Below are 21,711 nucleotides of genomic sequence, written 5' to 3' on the forward strand. Positions count from 1 at the left end.
TGTGCGTTTGCATTCATGAAACAAATTTATTAACTTCAACTCAATTATTTTTCAAGTTATTCATGATGAAGCATAATTATGCTGAGCTACTGCTTCTAGTAGATAGTAAATTATGTATTCTCAAATACACTGTTATATGATCACAGAAGTGCTGATTGGAAAGGACTGCTGGAGGCCTCTGTTCCAACCTCTTTCTTTAAACATAACTGTTGCCCAGTGCTAGGTTAGGTCAGCTGTGCCCTTGTCCGGACAAGGCCTGAAAACCTCCAGGGACAGAGGTTCCACAATTTGTATGGGAAACTCTTCCAGTGTTGCACTACCCGCTTGTTAAGAAGTCTTTCCTAGTGTGCAGCATCCACTTTCCCAACTGCAGTCTGGGGCATTTTGCCCATTATTTTTTTTGTCTGGCACTGCCAACAATTGACTCTATCTTTGTAATTCCCCTGCCAGTACCTGTGGGATGCTCCTAGGTCACCCTTGGATTCCTCTTCACCAGATAAAGCAAGCCCAGCTCCCTCAATCATACTCACAGGTCTCATACTCCAGATGCCTGACTGTTTCACTGATATTCACAGCAGTCTAAGAATGCCTGGGTGATCTTTTTTTTTTCTTTGGTGGGGGGGGCATAGAAGTGACTAAATTTGCATGTTCTGTTATAATTAAGTTAATTGTCAACAGCTTAAAATTTAGATCTCCTTTAGGCTAGGTGCCCAGGTGCAGCACAAATGAGGCTTTCCATAAAGCAGGTGACAAAGAACAGGAACAGCGCGGAACAAAAAATTCTTGTTTTCTCCCACTGCTTGCAATCTTATGTGACAAAGTCCTAACACAAGTCATGCAGAATAGATCAGTATTTTAAACTCCTTGAACTTCTAGTTCTTCTAGACTCTTTTAGTGGGTTATTGAAAGTCTGGTGTTAAGGAAGGTATTTGTCCCATAATGTTTTTGAGTTCCAGCAGAGTAGAGATCCTGCTTCTGTGACACAGCGGGGCCCAGTTCTTCATTAAAGGTGTTCAGATACCTGAGTATCTTTCTCTTACTAGGCCTTTGTTAGTGACTGGGACCAGGGGAAAGGTATGTAGCACTCTGAGTTTACAAGATGATGTGTAGGCATCTGACAACTTCTTAAACATTACTACAGATTGTTCATTTAATGCTTGGTCAAAGTATATTTTTGGAGATTAACTTTCAGGGTAAGATGCAAACTGACATTTCTGAACTCTCACTCTTTTTCTCCTTATGCTTTATATGTACTTAAGGCTGAATGATTTAAGTGGTCAATAAAAGCAATTTTGTTACAGAAGCTAGTAGTTCACATCATTAGAAGAGGTTACTGATAACACGTAGGAATCCAGTAACATTATTTTTAATTCCCTGAATATTTGAATTAATGAGCTTGCTTCCTTGCAGCTCCTTTATGAGTTAAACTGCTCACCTGCATGTGAGAGAGTTTTCTTGAGCCCTAGCCAACTACACTGTTGTTAGTTCTGCTAAAGTAATCCTGTGTGATCCTTAGCCCATAGATTGGGGGTACTACTTACTTTCATGAGAGTTTTATAAGATTAAACTTTATTAATGCTCTTTCAAAATTAGGGTGAGTATCCTCCAGAGCTAGGCAGCATAGAAAAGACTGGAGAAGCGCTGTAACAGACTCCTTGATTTGGTCTGATCACATTTTTTTATAAGGTTACAAAAAAGAGCCTTGTTCAAAGAGTACTTCTGCTAGTAATCCGGCACTGGTATTTCCCCAGTGTTATATTCCACATTATTCTTTCTTGTTGAAGAAAAAAGAGCAAAGAAAACTTGAAATGGAAACCTTTTTAAAGAATAAATATATATTTATTCCACTTGATATATATTTTTTGTTGTTGTTTGTCTGTTTTAATTTCCCCAGAGCGGTACCTCTGTTGGGATACCTACCTCAGGACTTAATAGGAACACCAGTCTTGGTGCATCTTCACCCGAATGACAGACCCTTAATGCTAGCAATTCACAAAAAAAGTAAGTAATTTTTTTATTGTGTCATAAATATCAGGTTTTTCTGAAAGTTAATAGTATTGATTATAAACACTTCAGGGGGTAAGAGGTAGAAATTAATACTGATCCTGACTCTTCCTGCAAGTAAAGAAATATCGAAATGCTCCTTTACTCTACAGCTTGTTTCTTAATGCAAGTTCATGAAAATGAGAAATCACTCAATTTCATATTTGGTATGAAGCATAAATGTCTGCTGTAAACAAAGTGACCATAAAGGAATACTTCACATGTTAAGAACTTCTATCATTACATTCTCAGGACAATTTTATCTCAATGGTAGTCTTTCTTGTTTCATAAATAGTCATGGAGGAGAAAATATGAGCCATTCTGGCAATGCTAACTTGTTAAACTATGTCTTCAGTCATCTTTCCTTAGCTTGCTGTGTTCCGGTGTTAATTTTCCTGAAATAGTCTAGGATATTATGAAGGTCTGCTTATCCTGGTAACCCAGCAGTTCTAAATGTATAGAAGTATCTGGTATCTGTTCCTCCAAATACCATCTTCCTTTGCAATTCATTGTAAAATCATAAATCATTAAGTAGAATTTTCCTGGGCAAATACTAAACTGCTTGCTATTTTTTTTTTAAATCAATTATTACAGTACTTCAGTATGGAGGACAGCCTTTTGACTATTCACCAATCAGGTTCTGCACTAGAAATGGAGATTATATAACCATGGACACTAGCTGGTCAAGTTTCATCAATCCTTGGAGTCGAAAAGTTTCATTTATCATTGGAAGACACAAAGTTAGGACGTAAGTCCATAAATTATTAGAATTTTGTATTTTTTTTCCCCCAAGTTTACACAGCAGTCCTTAACAAAGACTTATAAGGGGTTTATAGAAAGAAATCACAAATTCAAATGGCTTCCTCTTATTTTTGTATTTGGGTTTTGTGAGTGAAAGTGTATATATTAAGGTAGTAACTGCTATAACAAAAAATTTCAAGTGCTGCAAGTTTTGCCAATATTGTCAAGAGTTGCTTCAGAAGAGAAGTCATGCTCAAAGTGAGTAAGGATGTTTATCTTATCTTATCAGAGTCAAACTTTGTAGATGCAACAGAATAAGAATGACATTGTGTTTATTTACTATGTATTGATGGTAAACTGAAGTTGTGGTTTCTCTGTGGTTGAAGTACATGCATTTGTAATCGGCGGGGATATGTTTGGTTTATGCAGGGGTCCTTTAAATGAAGATGTTTTTGCTGCTCCCAACTATACAGAGGATAGAATCCTTCATCCCAGTGTTCAGGAAATCACTGAGCAGATATATCGGCTATTACTGCAGGTACAGCACGTGTTTTCATGTTACCCTTTTAATTCTCCACTGAAGAAAGAGCTTTTATCTTTTTGTGTGCGCTGTTTTGTTTAGCTATCTACTACTGTACTGGGATTTATAGTTACAGTCCTGGAAATTATTCATGTTCCTGGTTACCAGACATGATTTACTGAGTTATCTTAAAGCTCTATTTGGTATTTTAAATGACTTTATGCATCTATGAAGACTTTACAAAAAACAAAACAAAACTTCTTTTGTCTCGTGTTGCCTTATTGGCAGTTGTCTTATTCCAGTTTTGTTTAAAGCTGGTGTGCAGAGATGTGTGTGTGTGTGTGTGTGTATATATATATATATAAAAAATATGTTATTGCTGTTAACAGCCTGTACACAACAGTGGATCCAGTGGCTATGGAAGTCTGGGCAGCAACGGCTCACATGAGCACTTAATGAGTGTGGCGTCCTCCAGTGACAGCGCGGGAAATAACAATGAAGACATTCGTAAGGATAAGCCAGTAGGTTTTGGGGTTTCTTATTCAAGTATTTGGCACAAAACAAAATAATAAAAGCATTATTTACTGTTTAACAAAATTCTTTCAGCTTAGGGTTGGAAGGAAGTATAAGGGAAAAGTCATCCTTTTCTCTTATTTTATTTAACATCAAGAAACTTTCTGTGGGGAAAATAAACATTTCTGATGTAGACGAAGTCTCAGGGTACTGAAACACACAGTTATAGGTGTGAAAGTAAGTGTGTTCAAGTGTGTTTAAAAAATTAAACTAATATTGCTACCTGGACAGTGAGCTGAGTTGTTCTAATGTCTGTTACACATTATATATTGTTATTCTGGGAAAACCAGCTGGCTCTTTGAAAGCATTTTTTGGTGAAAAGGAAAGTCTGTAGTTCCTATTCTTCCAGATAAAACCAAGTAGGCAAAATACAGTAAATAAAGCTCCCCACTAAAGCCCTGATAGACAACAGACTATGATAAAAATTATTTAATTCTTTGCATTTAGGCACCTCATTGATAGCTTGCAGCATTTTTGGTTGCAAAAATAGACTTTATAATATGGAATGAAATGAAGAGGTTTTTGAGCTTAAAATTTAGCTTTATGGTAGATCGGGCCGTTGCTACACCTGGTTGATAGTTAGATGTAACTTTTTTTTTTCCTTTCTTTTTTTAATTCTGAAAGTCTGAACAAAGCAGCAGAGTTAAACTTGTGCCAACACAAGTATTCCATAGTCAAAGTAAACAAGAGATAGACAGTAGTGTACCAAATGTGAATGCAGCCAAAGAAACTGCACCGTCTTTTAACATCTCTAGTCGTCTTAGCATTCCTGTTGCTTTTCCCAGCTTTGTTGTAGCCCACAGAGTTGCATTTAATTTCTGAAAGCCAGTATTTTCCTTTACTTAGCTCACAGGCAAAATCCCCCAAGCCTAAGTTCTGCTTTTGTGACCAGGCATGGCAGACTGGCTCACTTGCCAAGGTGGTTACTTTCCTGGCTTTCAGTCTTTAAACACTAGTGGCTTAGGTAGATGAAGTCTCTGGGTGTTTTGTTTAACAGATACTTGATTAAATTTTAGAGCTATGTAGACAAGGCTCAAGGAGGTCTTGTTTTTGAGAGAGACGGATACCAGCCTTTCCTCCTTCACAATTTCTACAGATAGTGAAGACTGTTGTAGGAAAGCATAGTTCAACAACAGTGCTTGTTTAAACTTCCAGCAAAAAAAAGTTCTCAGTCTTACCAGCAATATTTTGTTTACTCAGGTTAATATTGTTTTCTTCTCTGAAGTCTTATTGACAGGAAAACACGAAAACATGAAGATGCATTACCAAAGTCATTCAGTCATTCTAAACAAAATATTGAATACAAGAAACCAAATTTTAAGTTTCTTCTCTTTCCAGTTTCCAAAATTCTGCTGATGCACAATAAAATTCTATATATTAGGATTTCTGCCATGATCAGACTAACTTTTACACAGAGGTTAGCTAAGGCTGGGTAAAGCCTACTAAGGAGTCAATATGCATGACATCTTATGTCAGAATTTCCTAATAACTGTTTATAATGGCCTTCTTTCAGGAGGCTTGTCAAGGTGCCTGTAAGGTCAAAAATAAAGGACAGCGTATTTTCACTGACAATAAAGCGAAATTGGAATATAAGAGAGAGCCTTTTGCAGGTAAGACATTAGCATGTCAACAACGTATTGGTTTATTGTGCAGCTGGTTGGTTTAATATGAAAGTAGGCTGTTTTTTTTTCCAGTTGAGCTTAATTCTAAGTGCTGTCTTTGTACATTATATTGTCCTCAGTCTCTCCATTGCATTCAGGAAAATATTCTGCCCAGCTATGTCTGAATTGATAATGATATAATGTACAGTTTAGGCATGTCCTAGAGCTATTGTTTTAAAGTACCTTAAATGTAGCTCATGTTTTCAGACTAGTCAAACATCTTTTTTTCTGTTAGGTGGAGAAAAATTTTATGGCTGTTGTCTTTACTGTTTACATGTAAACTCAAATTTCTAACTTGATAAATGAAAATCTTACGAAATTTGAATTTTGTATACATTAATTTATTTTTTCTAATAGTTCGTTATAACTTATATCCACTATAATTGTTCTCATACTGAATGTGAATGTTTCAGTTCTAATTTTATCTATTCCTGTATATCCGTTATATGGATCCCCTTTGGATCCATTAATCCAAACTAAACTTTTATGTCTAAGAATCCATAAGGACAGAAAAACGTTTACACAATGCTTTTCTATTAGTGCACAAACCTGTCACTTGCTTTACAGTGCTTAACTTCTGATCTGTTAAATGCATATGAACGAAACCATCTACTGTTTTACTGTTGCATTTAGGGGAAATTGCAAGGATTAATACATATAGCAATATCTCTTTCAACAGAAAAACAAAACAGTCCTGGAGGTCATGTGAAAGATGTGACAGGAAAGGATACTGCAATCACAGCTGCTCCTAAAAGTGTGGTTACTGAGGAGCTGGCTTGGAAGGAACAACCTGTATATTCTTATCAACAGATTAGCTGTTTGGACAGTGTCATCAGGTAAGCAACCAGTGTGCAAATTGCTCTTGATCTCTAGACTTAAGACTTGCATATCTAATATTGTTAACTCTTCATGTTTTAGGTATTTGGAGAGTTGTAATGTGCCTGGTACATCAAAGAGAAAATGTGAACCTTCATCAAATGTTGCATCGCTGAATTCTGGTGTTCATGAACCAAAAACATCTGATAATGCTATACAACCCTTGGGAGGTATCTCTACACTACATCTCTTTCCTGACTGATTTTTTTATTAGCATTCAGTTGGATGTTATAATATGTCTTTGCAGAGCAATCACAAGTGTAACTTAGGCATGACCTTGTAGCCATTTTCTCAGTGTTAGATGTTGGTCATCTAACTTTCATCATGAAAAGATTTCCTAAAACCAAAATACTGAGTAGGTGCAATAAGCTTTATTGGTTTACAGTGTACAAAAACACAGCAGGCTTTGGGGTTTTAAGACTTGCATCGTTTTCAAATGTAATAAGTTTTTCACAATTAGAACTCGTAAAAACAACTAGCTGAAGACCCTGTCAGCTAACTGCAACAAAAACATGCAAATTTCGCTTTTTTTTTTCTTTGTGGGCATTTATGTTCGTGGTGTGAGTGTACACTTATGTTTTTGTGCTGGGTAATTATTTGGAAATGAATAAGCACTGGATTTAACTCTTAGTTATGCCATTTAAAGTGACAGACTGATTAGACAGTCTCTATTGACAAATTCATTTGTCTTCAATAGTAAATTTGCTATTTTTTTTTTTTAAGTTGGTGGGTGCCTTTATTAGCAAAGATTGTATCTTTATTTGAGGTAAAATGCAGGCTTCAGGTTCCTCTCAATACTAGGTGAGGCATGAGAACACATTTGAAAGGAATGTTCAGCCATGGAAATAAATTAAAAGAAGGGGATTACTGTGGGTAGCTATCTAAAAATCTGTTGTGGGGAAAAACATTAGCTTTCATTTGTTAGGACTTCAGGATAGCATTTGATATGGTCTCTGTCCGGTGGGGAGTTAAAGTGAGGAAGGTAAGTGGTTAGTGGTTAGTACAAGAGCTGTGAGGTTGGTAAAGAACTAGTTCTAAGAGAGATGGTTGCTGATATAACCTTATCACTGTATGAAGCTGGAGAGAGATGAGTAGTGGAGTTCTGGAAAAATTGGTCTTGAGAATTATCTTGTCTATATTTCCTTTTAATGAACTAGAGAAGAGGAAAGAGAAAGTTCTAATATAGCTTTTGGAATAAAATTGAAAGGTATCATCAGGTATCCTCATACAGAGGAATGAAGTCTCCTGTAGAAGGAATTGGAAGACCTTGAAAACTGGAGAGGAAGAAATGGTGGAATTTGCATCATGCAATTAGGAACACAATTTCTGCTATCATCTGGAGTCTCTTCGGTTTCAGCTGACAGGAGAAAGGGGAAGATGAGGGTTCACTAGTTTCTTGGTGCACTGATGACTTGAGAATGACCAAGCCACCAGCATACTCTAGTCAGGAAAAAGGCAAACTTGAGGTCTTAGAATATGAATTATGCTAAGTATTCCTACCTGAGAGGAAGAAATGTTTTGATGCTGTTTTGTGAGGCACTGGTGTGACCTTTGCTGGATTATTGACTATAGCTTTCAGGTGAATGGGCCTAAATAGGCAGAGCAAAGCTGTTAGGATAACCAGCTAATGAGATTAGTGTACAGCAAGCTGGAGCTAGGGGGTCTTAGGCTCAGAGGCTAGAAACTTTCTTCCAAAACTGTGCTGTCAAAGGAGAAGGAAGCTCAGGAAAGGACCAGGAGTCCTTCTTTAAAAGATCCGCTTTGGCTGTGCGTGAAAGTAGAGGACTGGCTATGATTGCCCAGGAATTGTTTTGTTCCTAAAGTGTTTTTGGTCAAATGCACAAAGTCAAGTAAAATGTTCATTTCCTGTCTTGCCAAACACATTTTAGCCTCTACTGTTTTGCTACCCTAGCAACATATTACTTTTATTTGCTCATGTTTACGTTCAGTAAATTATAATCATTATTATTATTTTTTTTTTTAATAGACCCTGCTGTGTTGAAGGCATCTGATAAATCAAGTGCCCCCCCAGTAGTTGGTGCTCACTTAACCTCTTTGGCTTTACCTGGCAAACCAGAAAGTGTTGTATCTCTCACAAGTCAGTGCAGCTACAGTAGCACCATTGTTCATGTTGGAGACAAAAAGCCACAACCTGAATTAGGTATGCTTTTTGCTGATAACATTCTTCTCCAAAATGGTGATTGCTACTAGTTTTAAACTTCAAATGTTCAAACAACTGGTACCTATTTGTGACCTACGTTTTCTTACAGCTATAATGTAATTTCCCTATGGAAATGAAATAGATAGGGACAGAATTTCTATTTTAAATTTGCAGCAGAATTGCTACAGAATTCTAATAGTTTCAAAATGCATATACAGTTTTTTAAACTTCATTTTGTTTGTGTGTGTGTTGTTTTTTTTTTTCCTCTCTCTGTTTCTGTTTAGAAATGATAGAAGATGGTCCTGGTGGAGCAGAACTCTTAGATGGCCAACTTCTTGCCCCTCCATCCAGCTCTGTGCATGTAAATCAGGAAAAGGAGTCATTTAAAAAACTGGGACTTACAAAGGAAGTCCTTGCAGTGCATACACAAAAAGAAGAGCAAAGCTTTTTGAATAAGTTTAAAGAAATCAAGAAGTTCAATATTTTTCAGTCCCACTGCAATTACTACTTACAAGATAAACCCAAAGGACGGCCAGGTGAACGTGGTATGGCAGTAGTTTTCATGATTAAACTCATCTTTACATAGGAAGTGAATCCTGTTGAGAGGGCAGTTGCATTTGTAATTGCATTGTGGGGCGATTGTGAATAGTGACAGTTGCATACCATTTTTAAGTCCACAGCAAAACTCTTTCTGATGGCAGTCTTGCTTGAAGATTGATTGGAATATAGCTCTTAATGTAATAACTACTGTTTTAATTTTTATCTGTCATATGATTACTCCCACGCATCCACTTTCAAAGGGCAAAAAATAGGTTTTTTGTTTTTCCCTTCATATTTTCTTTCTCTTATCTGTCCTGGTCTTTCCTTGCTTTTCTTTTCCTTCTGTCTTTCCTTTTGTGGGACCCCCTGCTGGTCCCTTAGGGGAAAACTGTATGTAAACCAATTGGACTATTAATTGTGTCATCAATTAAAATAGTTTGATAATGGTTTGGATGCCATTAGGTTAAGAATGTGGCCAGTGAAGGCTGGGAACAGAGCGGACTGTCCAAAGCAGAGAGAGAGAGAGTTTTGTTTGTTAGGGCTAGGAACTCAGGACAGCGTTTTCGGAAGTGCTTGGTACAGTCCTGACTTCACTTGGAGCAGAAGTCAGTCAGTGCTAAGACTTTTTGCAGGTTTTTATTTTGCATTTTTGATTTCAATAGTTTAGCAGGTTCCTGATTTAAAGAAACCTGTTCTGGAATCCTTTAGTCCCCATGTGTTTATTGTTGTCAAACTTTCAGCCTAAATAAGCTTTAGATAAACTAAAAATTTGAGCAATTCTGAGTGCTGAAAGTTATTTTATGGATTTCCTTATGTCTGTAAGGAGACGGACTGATGGTGTTCACCTGGGAAAAGAGTCACTTATTGCAGACTTCTCCTAAAATAAAGTTCCATGCTCTTCCTACTAGACTTTATGAAGATAGCATGCTTTTTCCCCACAGAAAATCCTTCTCCTTATGTGTATTTCCTCTCCTTTCCTTCTGTTTTATTTTCACCTTTTTGATTAAGGACCTATATGACTGTAACTCTCTAGAAATGCTTTCAGTCATGTCCAGTACTGCTTTCCTTGTAATTGCTGGAATGATTAGGAGTTTGCCTCTCTGGGAGCTGCTCTTTTGCAGCTTTGTGCTGATTGGGTGGCACACATTTGAGCCTTAACTGATTCACTGCAGCTCTCCTTTTCTCCCTCGGTGTGTCAGCATGGTTTATCTGTCCCGGTCTGCTCAGCTCTTGTGCTAGAGGTAAAAAAGTGAACTTGGCCTCTTCCCTGGTGGTTCTGTTCTGACAGATTAAGTCCAGAAGGACAGTTTTGAGTAGCTTCTAGGGATGACTAGGTAAAAGGGAGTCATCAGATTGCAAGTAGGATTCTTCCTAATTTTTTTTTTTTCCCCCAGGTGGCCGTGGACAAAGAAATGGCACTTCTGGGATGGATCAGCCTTGGAAGAAAAGTGGAAAAAACAGGAAATCAAAACGCATTAAACCACAGGAATCTTCAGACAGTACAACTTCGGGAACTAAATTCCCCCATCGTTTCCCACTTCAAGGTTTAAATACTACAGCTTGGTCACCATCAGACACTTCACAAACAAGCTATTCAGCCATGTCTTTCCCCACCGTTATGCCTGCGTATCCACTTCCCGTTTTTCCAGCAGCCGGGACTGTGCCACCGGCTCCTGAGGCTCCGCTCTCTGGTTTTAATCAGTTGCCAGACTCTAGAAATACTTGTCCTATGCAACCATCCCAGTTCTCTGCACCCTTTATGACACCTGTTGTAGCTCTTGTGCTCCCGAACTATGTCTACCCAGAGATGAACAGTAACTTACCTCAAACCCTTTACCATAGCCAACCCAACTTTCCTGCCCATTCCACTTTCTCTTCACAGACAGTATTTCCAGCACAGCCACCATTCACTGCCCCCAACCCTTTTCCACAACAGGCGTTTTTTCCAACGCAGCCATTCCATTATAATCCACCAGCAGAGAGTGAAAAAGTTCCTGTCACAGAGCCACGAAACGAACCATCCCGTTCCTGCACTCCACAGTCAGTTGGTCCACATGACCAGGCTTCACCACCTTTGTTCCAGTCAAGGTGCAGTTCTCCTCTGAACCTTCTACAGTTGGAAGAAACCACCAAAACCGCTGATAGCGGAACTGCTGCAGGTTTACATGGAGCTTTAAGCGAGGAAGGAGCTATAGGGAAAATCATGACAACTGATGATTGCAGTGGAAAGGGATCTTTACCAGTAAGTATGCTAATGGTTGGGTTTTTTGTTTGTTTGTTTTTAAAAAAGTCCTGGCCCTTTGGACATAACTAAGATTGTTAACATGTAGAGATGTTTAGAGATTCCTGGCTCATTTAAATTCCACAGATCTGTTTAACAAATCAAAAATCTTTGACAGAAGCCTCAGGTGGAGTAATATCTCTGTAGAGGCTTCTATGACACTAATGACATAAACTAATATTAGTGTCTTCTTACCACAGGATATCTTTATAAATGCTAAGTCACTGATGGGATAGGGATGCAACCTAAACCTTTTGGAATAGCTCCTTTCTTCCTTCTGCTTTTCTTGCATTGCTGTGGTTTATAGTTGGTTGCTGCATCTAGTACTACTGTTACAAAGTACAACTTGCGTTCACTGCTGGTGAAAGGAAAGCAGACATTGGAAGAGGAGTAGTTTTTTCTTTTAAGCATATCTGGGTACTCGATTACCGTAAGCAATCAGTAAAAACTACCGTTAGTGTCAGTGCTAATAGCTGATGAGATGACTTTGCTGTGCAATCTGAGTCATAAGCATGTATCTACATTAGGATTTTAAAGAAGTAGGAGAAAAAACTTCTGAAAATGATTGCTCTGCATACTGTGCTAAGTTGATGGAATTCCTGTTTAGTTATTCATGTTAAACTTTTCTCCTTGGTTAGTTTCTAGAGGATTTATTTTACCTAATATTATTAATGTTGATTCTTATGGAGATGGATGGAAGTAGAGCAGAGAGAAATGGATTTTGTATCTATATTTTTCTAGGAAGACTTCCAAACTTGATTGACATAATGCAAAAATTTGTTGTCTTCTGTTATTGCGTGCTTTTTATCTGTAATTCTTGAGAATAAATAGATTCAATTTTCATTTAAAAAAAAAAAAGATTTTTTTATTTTTAATCATGCTAGTCACGGAAATGCCACTTACTGAGAACTTTTCAGGGATGTATGCCTCCAGTGCCATACTTGAGCTAAGGTATTGTGTGTACTACATTACATTTCTGAAATCTTACCTCTATAAGCAGCTTTGACTTGCACTGTAGTAAAACGGTGCATCTGTGGCAGTCTGTAATTTACAGCCTGCTCTGAGATACTACCACTGGGTTAAGAGATTTGATAACAAAAATTGATAGCAACAAGTTTGCTTGTAAATGCTGTTGAATTTCCTCAAATACATAGCTCCTACTCTTAAGAAACTTGCAAAATGTTACCTTCTGTAATGTCCTCATCACTAATTTTGAACATGACAGCAAGACAGGCTTTGTTTCAGGAATGTGTTAAGCATTTTGTTGGAGCTAGTTCATGCCATTATGTAGTTTGCTAAATTCTTTGTCAACCTTAGTTTTCAGCATTGACTCTGGTCTTCAAACTTCTTATTTTAGCAATCAGTGTAGTTAATGCTCCATCCCTTAAAACATAATTTATTTTCCCTATGAAACTTGCATCTGGGAAAAACCTTCTGCCTTATCTTCCACTGATAGTAGTACTAGTGATGTGCTGTTGGTGCAAATCTCTGAGGTAGATTATATTAGCAAGAACCAGTAATCTGTCTCAGCTGACTTGGGTAAATTCTGAGTTGTCCAGGAGAGAGTTGAATAGCAAATGCCTTCCTCGCTATATTATATTTATTTTAAAGAGAAATTGCATTGAAATCTAAATCTTACTGAAGGATCTCATGTCTGCCTATCAGTCCACTTCGTTTTGCCTTAATTGGTCTTGGTATCATTGTATGTTATTTGTTGTTGTCTGTCTTTGAATAACTGTACATACTAAACTATAATGTGAAATGGATTTATATGAAATGTGAGTGAGTAGTGATGAAAGAGTCTTGAATTTTTTTGTTTGTTTCCCTCCCCTTCTCATCACCAGGCTGAATCTCCAATGGATGCTCAAAATAGTGATGCGCTTTCCATATCCAGTGCCCTGCTTGACATTTTACTTCAAGAAGACGCATGTTCAGGCACTGGTTCAGCTTCATCAGGAAGTGGTGTGTCTGCAGCTGCTGAATCGTTGGGCTCTGGATCCAACGGCTGTGGCTTGTCAGGGAGCAGAACAGGTAACACTGGCAGTGAATACAGTTTCTCTCTCAGCATTTTGGAAGGGTTGGAGTGTGAGATACTGCAAATATCACTTGAACATAAAGTGCTTTTATATCAAAATCTTTATTCTCTTTAATCCCCATGGCTTAATTTGTTCTCGAGGGTTTTTTTTTCTAGTACACTTGATCTACAATATGAAACTTCTACATTTGTTTGAATGTGTACAGTGTGCAAAATAGATTTTTCTAACCAGCTAAAACGGTATCAATAAAACTATATTATATAGGTATGACAGGCTAATGAAAAGATCGTACTCCTTGATGTTTCATTTCAGACTATTTAGTTTAAGTTTAGTTAGTTCAGTTTAGTTTAATTCTTCTATTGTAATTTAATGGGGATTTAGCTTGAGATTTTCTGTTTTAAAAATACTAAAACAGCTTCTTGCGGGGAAAGTTGCGTGTGTTTAATAAATAAATAAATTGGTTGTACTTAGACTTTCGGTACTCTTTAGTCTTGTTTCAGGAAAAAAAAAATTCAACAATCTGTGTATTTGATTTATAATGAAACTTTAAAATTATTTTTAAAGGTAGTAGTGAAACTAGTCATACCAGCAAATACTTTGGGAGTATTGACTCCTCGGAAAATCATCATAAAACCAAAATGAAGACAGAAATAGAAGAAAGTGAGCACTTCATTAAATATGTCCTTCAAGATCCTATATGGCTTTTGATGGCAAACACAGATGACACTGTTATGATGACTTACCAGATACCTTCTCGGTAATTCCAACATCATAGTCCTTCATGAACTGCTTATGTGTTGGGGGAGGGCGGGAGTATATTTATGAATTATTGTCTCAGTAGAAATTTCAAGAGCAAATTTGTGTTGATGCTTAGCTCAGTGTGAAGGAGAGTCTGTGCTTCCTTTTATATCTTCTGTAGATTAGGCAGTAAGTTCTGGAAGAGCAGATGCAAGACTTACTTGGTTTATCTTACCTGTGCTTCCAGATTTGTTACACTGAACAGAAATTACTGTGTATATTTGTTGAAGCTGGTGCACAGTTAGTGATTTGTAACTACATGCCTGCAAATCCTTGCAGTCTGGTTAATAGATCCTTGCAAGTATGCCTGGATCAGATGAGGGTCTGTAGTGTGGAAAGTCTGTACTCTCTGGCTGTTGTCCTTGAAATGCCACATTCAGTGGTGCACTATTTTCTCTGCCTTGTGTCTTTTTCCTTGGGTTGTTAACTCCCACATGTTCTGTTTTCCTTAAGTTGCCATTCAAATAGGAAAATGAATTAGAATTTAAAAATAATAAGACTTCTAATGAAAACACTTCATAAAAAATTTTCCCTGCTTCAATAGCATAGAGCAGGTCGAGGTGTGAATGGAAACAGGGGAGGACAGATTTGCAGAGACTTTTTTTGTTTGTTTTTTTAATCATGCTGTTTATATTTCTTGGAAGCAATGAATTGAAATACAGAACCAGAGAAATGAAGATGATGGGGAAGAAGATAGAGAGCACATCATAAGAATTTGAGAATTTTACCCTGGGTTTAAAAGTACTTCAACTTCCCTTGATTTGTGTAGCCTGGAAGGTTGATAACTACAGATAGGAATTCTAGTGGATGGACTGTGAGAGTAGCAAAGCCTGCAAACCTATAAATAGTAAATATGAAACAGTGTACCATGATAAGAATTAAGCCCACTGTCACAGAGGCTTATATGAGTGATGTCCAAGAGGAGAAATGGAGAGGCAACCTATTCTTACCTATGCTGTAAGGAAAACAAACAGTACGGAGTTTCTTAGAACCTGCTTTCCATTGTCATCTTTTATAGAAGTGTACAGCTTGTAAATGTTCGTTGTTTTTTTTCTTTTCTTTATTTAATGCCTCTGAATCAGTGTGCCAATGGGTAGAGAAAGAACTTTAGCTGCTGAAGTGGAGCAGCGTTTTCTAACTTTCTCCCTCTCAGTCCTGAAGTTTAATTTGTTCTTAATGACATTCTTAAATGTAACTTATTTGTTCTATTTTAGTATTTCATTTGTGCATCTATTGTCTGTTTTCGGTTGTCCTCTCCGGTGAAGGGGAACTTAGAACTTTGCCCCAGCAGCAGCAGCAGAGGAAAACTGGAGCTCTGGGTGGTTTCACTGGTTGTGCTGCCTGAATAGCTCTCAGGAAAACTGTTTTCATTGGGATTTGAAAAGACAATGAGCGAGCAGAAATGCACTAAAGCTGTCTGCAAATACAGAAAGCTGCTGAAATAACCACACTTTTTTATTTTCTTCCCATAAATGATTTTTAAGCTAAACATTGCAGAACAAAAATAATTTTTAGAAATGTTAGTATTGGACTGTGTAACCTCATGTAGGCATAAAGTCCAGAAACTGTTGAAGCTAAACTTCTAAATACATTTTATTTTAGAGATTTGGAAACAGTTTTAAAAGAAGATAAGCAGAAATTAAAGCAAATGCTGAAGCTACAGCCAAAATTTACAGAAGAACAAAAAAGAGAGCTTATTGAAGTTCATCCATGGATTCAGCAAGGTGGACTGCCAAAAACAGTAGCTAATTCTGTAAGTTTAAAATAGTTCATTACTTTTGCATGTCTGACAATGCTTAAATTATTAGCTGCCAATGTTAGACTTCTCCATTCCTGTTGCTATGAAAGTTTGGCCAGTTACGCTGGGAAACAGTTTAATTCAAATTTTCATGCAGGGCCTTGTGGCTTGATTTAATTTACTGTTTGTCATCTTTCCAATGGGAAAGTCAAAGTAGTGGATGGGTGAATACATTAGAAGAAGTTACCTCCATATTTCTAAAAGTTATGCATAAATATTTGAAATCCTGTATAAGCGTAGCCAGAAATTTCATTGCATAAGATTCCATGCACAAACTAGAGATGTTTATGCCTGCTGCTTTCTCAGCAGTACAGAATGAATGGGAGTCCATGATTCCTGTCTCTATGAGACTTCTCCCTCAGGACCATCTCTTGTCTTGATCTTATGGTTAATGGGCTAATGGCTTGAAGAGCTAATAAAAGGGCATCTTTACAGTTTTATTGGTTAGCTGTGAATTTTACACATTCACACACAAATACCTAATCACATTCCCCTTTACCTAGGCTTTTCATCAATTGTAGCTTTTTTTCGGATAATCTATTGAATGCAGAGGCTCTTTTCACACATGAGCATTTCAAAAGTTAGCATAACAGAATTGGCATGGGATCCTAATCCTGATGTTAATTTTACTGCAACATTAATATTACAATATCCAACTGGTGTAAACCTACAGTTGCTCCATCTCTTAAGCACTGCAACTGACAGAAATGCATTACTGCAGCGTTAGCACTCAAATGCAGAAAAGGTGATTTGAAATGCATGTGAAAATGTCAGTATTTCAAAATATCTATGGCATAGTTGCTTCCAGTAGACTTCTCAAGTAGCTATGTTGATTTACTACGAGTTATAAAATCACTGTGTGGGGGAAGCTGGGGGGAATGTATCTAGTATAGTTGCAGTGCAGTTTTAAAGGTTCCCTTAGAATAATGCATTACATGCAAACGGGCAGGTGTCTGGGAAAGACGTTTTTCTTTATGACTTGTGAATGTTTCTGTGTTTTTGTTTTGTTTTGTTTTTTAAGGAATGTATTTTTTGTGAGGACAACATACAGAGCAATTTTTATACATCATATGATGAAGAAATCCATGAAATGGACCTTAATGAAATGATTGAAGACAGTGGGGAGAACAACTTGGTTTCCCTGAGTCAAGTCAGTGAAGAACAAACATAGCCTTTGAGCCTGTAGTTTTTAAAGCTGCTTCAAAATTACAGTGATGATCCATAAAGGTTTTAATCTTGTTTCCAGCAAGATGAATCTGGTTCATAAAACAAATGTATTTTTTCTGTTCTAGAAGAGTCATTTGTGAAAGAATCTCTTTTTTAAATGGTGGCAATCTCTTCCCAGTCAAGACATTATAGATGTTGGTATAGCTTTTCTTTTTTTAAAAAAAAAAAAAAAAAAAAAAGGACAGACTCATATTTTGCACTTATGCCTCAAGTATTTCTTTATAAACTATAGAAGTTTTCATTGATGCCTACTGTTTTTTGCAGAGTGGGTTAATGAGTACTGAAAATCCCGTATGTACATACGGTTCTTCAAATCTTCTTTCAGTAATGATGCAGCATTCATTATAAATTGTTCTAGCAGTTTTGCTTAATGGCTCTTTAGCATTGCTGTTTATATTTGAAGTGGTCCAGCATAATAGAAGAAATAACCTTCAAGCAAATTAATTCACACCTCTCCGTCTCATACCAGTTGATCCCATCATCTTTGTTTGTTTCCTATAGTTTTGACTGTAGAATTTTTTTTTGTCTAAAAGCAAAGTAGAACTAATTTTTTAAGAAGGCCTTAGGTTAAAATTCTTATGTGAATGTGTAAGAAAGTATAGATGAGTGCTGCCAACTTTGTAGCCTTTTATTTAAATGGATGCTGCAGTACTATGAACTGTTTATTATCTTGAAGCATCATTTCTGAGAACTTATCCACAGGATATCTTTATGCTTAAAGATTTAAGAACTGAGACTGCAGAGAATGACTGTGGATGCTCCAGTGACTGTTAGACAAAGCTTGGTATAACTATCTAACCTCTCCTTCTGATTTGTTCCTTCATGAAGCTGGCCATCAGTGTTGGCCATCCGTTTTTCTGTTTGGCTAAATAAACATCAAACTTGCACGTGGCAAGAGAGGAAGAGACATTTCCCTTAATTTAAAGGAAGTTCTTATAAAAAGAAGAGATTTTGAGAATAGCATTCAATTTCACTGTATTAGAACTGCATAATCTAAAGCTTAGTGTGGGTAGAATCCTTTGCTGTCAAGGATTTAATTTAATGTCTCTGAGATTGTATTGACTTGAATATGTGTACTTTATGTTCTTGTGCTGTTCGTACATGTTGGCTGTGGGAAAAGAACAAAAAAGAATAACTTTATCAAAATTGGTTAGGTAAAGGGCATTTAGTTGCAGTACTGCTAGATAACAGCTGTAGGCCTTGGGTTGGAAAACATATGGAGAAATTCAATTAACTTTGACATGTTTCTCTTAAAATATTTTTCATGAAATGTTTCTCTTTTTTTTTTTTTTCCTTTTATTAGGATAACATTTCTATTCACTGAAATTTCAGGTTATCTTCATTCTATAAAAATAGTTCTCCCTGCATAGAAAGAGGACATGAAGTTAGATTTTAACGCCACCAAAAACATGTGCAGAAGTGGCTGGTATTTGCTGGGTGGAAGAAGTAATATATGTATAGTAATTAGTTATTAATTGGACGTTGTCATGACAAAACTTGCATTGGAGACAGGTTCTGGAGTTAGTAGAGAGAACGAACTTGTGAAACAAGTAGAATCACAACTTAAAGAGTAAATATCTTAAATGTAGTGTGAAACACTACCCAGCAAGATCCAATTCCTGTCTTTGATCTTGCTAAACTATTAAACTTAAACATATGTAAATATAAACTGAATGAGAGAATTTAAAATGTTGGTGTTCAAGTCCAATGTATTAAATGTTTTAATCATAAATGGAACGGTGCAGCTATGCCAGCATATTACCTATATTCTTTTTTTTTTTTTTTAACATTTAAAAACAAATGGTTTTAATTGGACCAGGGTTTGGGAAAATAAAAGCTTTATATAAAAGGAGTGCATCATAATTATACAAATGATTTTCAGGGACTTTTCAACCACTTTGTGAACTTCTTTGCTTTAGCATGCTTTTATCCTTGTTTGTTTTTGTTGTTTTTTTTCTTTTCTTTTTTTAATGACCATCTTGTAACCATAACTTAGTGAAAGGAAGAGAAGTATATTTAGAGCATTTCGTGGATGTGCTTACTTAAGAACTTATTCTTGCATCCTTTAAAGTGTTTGCATTTACAGGGTGGTATTAAAATATTTTCCTGTAACTTTAAATCTACATGCCTCCATTTATAGATAAGATTCTGAAGCTGTAATTTTTCCAAACTGTTGTAAGTTGACTTATTTGTGATGACATTTTGTCAACATGTCAACGATGTTTTCTGTACACTGTGCAATATATTTTGGTTTTGCCACTTGTGACTAATTTTTATGACTTTGCTTTTTAGAAAACTGGTAAATAAAACAGATATATTTTTAGCTGCCTTTCTGTTTATTGAGCTTTTTCCTCCATGTAAGATGCAAAAAATATATACATTACAACTAATATGTGAACAGGTTTTTTCAAACAGAGAAGGATTTGCAAGCCACAGTTAGTTGTAGCTTTCTATCCCGAAGTATATTAAATAAAATGTTCGCCAACTTGTCTGACCTGTAAGTTTAGTGCTCAAATGGAAGACTGAATCTTCATGTTGACTAGTCATTCAGGGAGCATGTACAAAATTGATGCCTGGAAGAGGGTATGCAGCTGGGTTCTCTGTGTTTGAATGTAGCTTAAGGTATTAGTTGCTCAAAAACACTAGAAGACACATTCTCCTTTTCTGTGTGTTTAATGTCAGCTATTGTTACTTTCTTCTGTGGCCCTCTAGTTTTATACTGCTGGCTTAGAGCTAGAGAGTTCCAGTTACTGAGTTTGCTTTGTGTAGTGATTATTAGTCTTTCGAGGTGGTGTAAGACTGAAGACTTCTGAAACTGGTCAAGGTGGTGCACTTTCCTGTTGATTTTCTCGTTTTATATGCTGATGGGTGGAAGAAGTGGAAGGAGAAAGTGCGGAGGCTTGAAGATTTCTGTTTTCTTACTGTGAACAATGGAGTAATTCAGTGGCTGTGGGGTGTTGCTTTAGACCTCCTGGCTCCTCCTCCTCAAGTTTAAGAAGTACTTAGATTATCAGCATCCTCATTAAGTTTTTTTTTTTATGGTTCTTTTGAATTTATTTTAAAAGAAGAAGCTACTCCAAGCCCTAGTTTAGTTGTGGGGGACCAAGCAGTTTTTGTGAGTTGCAAAATGAGGGTGTTTCTGTACCACCAGACAGTGCAGCACACAGATGCGTCAACTGCCTCCGCATGCCGTGTGGAATTCTAGCGTTGGGTGCACAGCTGCAAAGGCTTATTGCATTTTAAAGCATGCTTGTTTGACACATTTCCCACGTCCCTTTGAAGTCTTCTGAATTGACCCTGAGTATGTGAGCAGTTCTGCGTATGTGAACTCTGAAAACATTTTGCTTAACTAAGCATGCAGCGGAGACGTGTATCAATCAAGCTCTTTATGGGACTGCAAATCTGAGGGCCCTGCACATATACAGGGCAGTTGTGTGCCTCAGGATGGAGGGTGTTGTGCTGGTGTTCAGACGTGTGTTTTGATAATTTGTATGTAACAGTGGGAGAACAGAAGTGTTGCTGATGCAGTAAATTACCAAGCAATGTTTCATACCTCGTTTGTAGATAGAATAATTAAACAGGTATTCATATATTCTTTCTTGGTGATCTGCCTTCTGTCAGCACCCAAAGGTAATGGCTTGCTCTGCGCTGCAGGACTGTTGGTAGCAGTCCGTCAGAGCTTCTCTCACCTCTGTAGCCCCTAGGCGTCACTGGAGTCCTGTGATTAAACTTGCCAGTTTTGCAGCCCCTGTTCTTCCTCTATTCAGCTTCTTTTTTTCTTGGGCTATTGAGTTTGCTGTTACATTATTTGCTGTGGCTTCAATTTCAAATAAGATAATGAGAAAACTCATAATAAAGAGCTGTTGGTCCAATGGTAGTGAATGCAAGATATAAACTTTCTGCTCGGAAAAGGGAAGCAGACTACTGAAAACCAACAGATTTTAGTCTGCTTAGAGCTGTCGGGAATTTGGAGAACAAAGGTTCTCCTTATTGTGCTTTAAGGTTTTTGATTGTGCTTTTTTTCCTGATCTCTCTAGCAAGGGTGGGGAAAAAGAGAGCAACGTGTTGGTCAGCTCTTGGCTCAAACAAAATGGTGAAGTAAGTTGCATGCTTCTGTCAAAGTAACAAACTAAAGACTACTAGAAGAATAATGTTTATAAGTGTAATTTATAGAAATTCCAGTGTTTACTTGCTCACAAGTGGCTAGGAGCTTGAGCAATGTTTAGATCTGTTGTTGAAGGAGATAATGAGCAGCTCACCAGCTCCTTTTTCTTAGGGACTGTGGAAGAGGACAGCATTTTTGGGGATGAGACACAAGGTGTATAACTTTGTCAAATGTACTTTGTTGGTACTACTTTAAAAAGGGGGGAGGGGGAGACTTCTGCCAGGCCTCCTAAGTTGAAAAAAGTATAAAATATCTAGGTAAAAATGGAGACAACTGAGAACTCTTGACCAT

General features: G+C 37.0%; 1 protein-coding gene across 14 annotated transcripts in view; it reads left to right on the plus strand.

Moving 5' to 3' along the window:
* Positions 1-19,578, plus strand: part of PER2 (period circadian regulator 2) — a 42,278-nt gene extending 22,700 nt beyond the window's left edge. For 13 of the 14 annotated variants that reach the window (XM_026080068.1, XM_026080069.1, XM_026080070.1 and 10 more), the window contains 14 exons: positions 1,895-2,001; positions 2,638-2,791; positions 3,214-3,322; positions 3,694-3,825; positions 5,391-5,487; positions 6,218-6,374; positions 6,457-6,584; positions 8,402-8,575; positions 8,860-9,120; positions 10,510-11,357; positions 13,241-13,427; positions 13,997-14,189; positions 15,833-15,983; positions 17,050-19,578. In XM_026080068.1, coding sequence (XP_025935853.1) covers positions 1,895-2,001; positions 2,638-2,791; positions 3,214-3,322; positions 3,694-3,825; positions 5,391-5,487; positions 6,218-6,374; positions 6,457-6,584; positions 8,402-8,575; positions 8,860-9,120; positions 10,510-11,357; positions 13,241-13,427; positions 13,997-14,189; positions 15,833-15,983; positions 17,050-17,199 — 2,848 coding nt within the window. In that variant the 3' untranslated portion in view covers positions 17,200-19,578. Of the gene's footprint in view, positions 1-1,894; positions 2,002-2,637; positions 2,792-3,213; positions 3,323-3,693; positions 3,826-5,390; positions 5,488-6,217; positions 6,375-6,456; positions 6,585-8,401; positions 8,576-8,859; positions 9,121-10,509; positions 11,358-13,240; positions 13,428-13,996; positions 14,190-14,874; positions 15,188-15,832; positions 15,984-17,049 lie in introns of those variants that run through there. The other variant, XR_003255819.1, reaches the window with a different exon arrangement.
* The last annotated feature ends 2,133 nt before the right edge of the window (positions 19,579-21,711 follow it).

The sequence above is a fragment of the Apteryx rowi genome, unplaced genomic scaffold (genome assembly GCF_003343035.1).
Source record: "Apteryx rowi isolate R43461 unplaced genomic scaffold, aptRow1 scaffold_51, whole genome shotgun sequence".
NCBI classification, from domain to species: domain Eukaryota; kingdom Metazoa; phylum Chordata; class Aves; order Apterygiformes; family Apterygidae; genus Apteryx; species Apteryx rowi.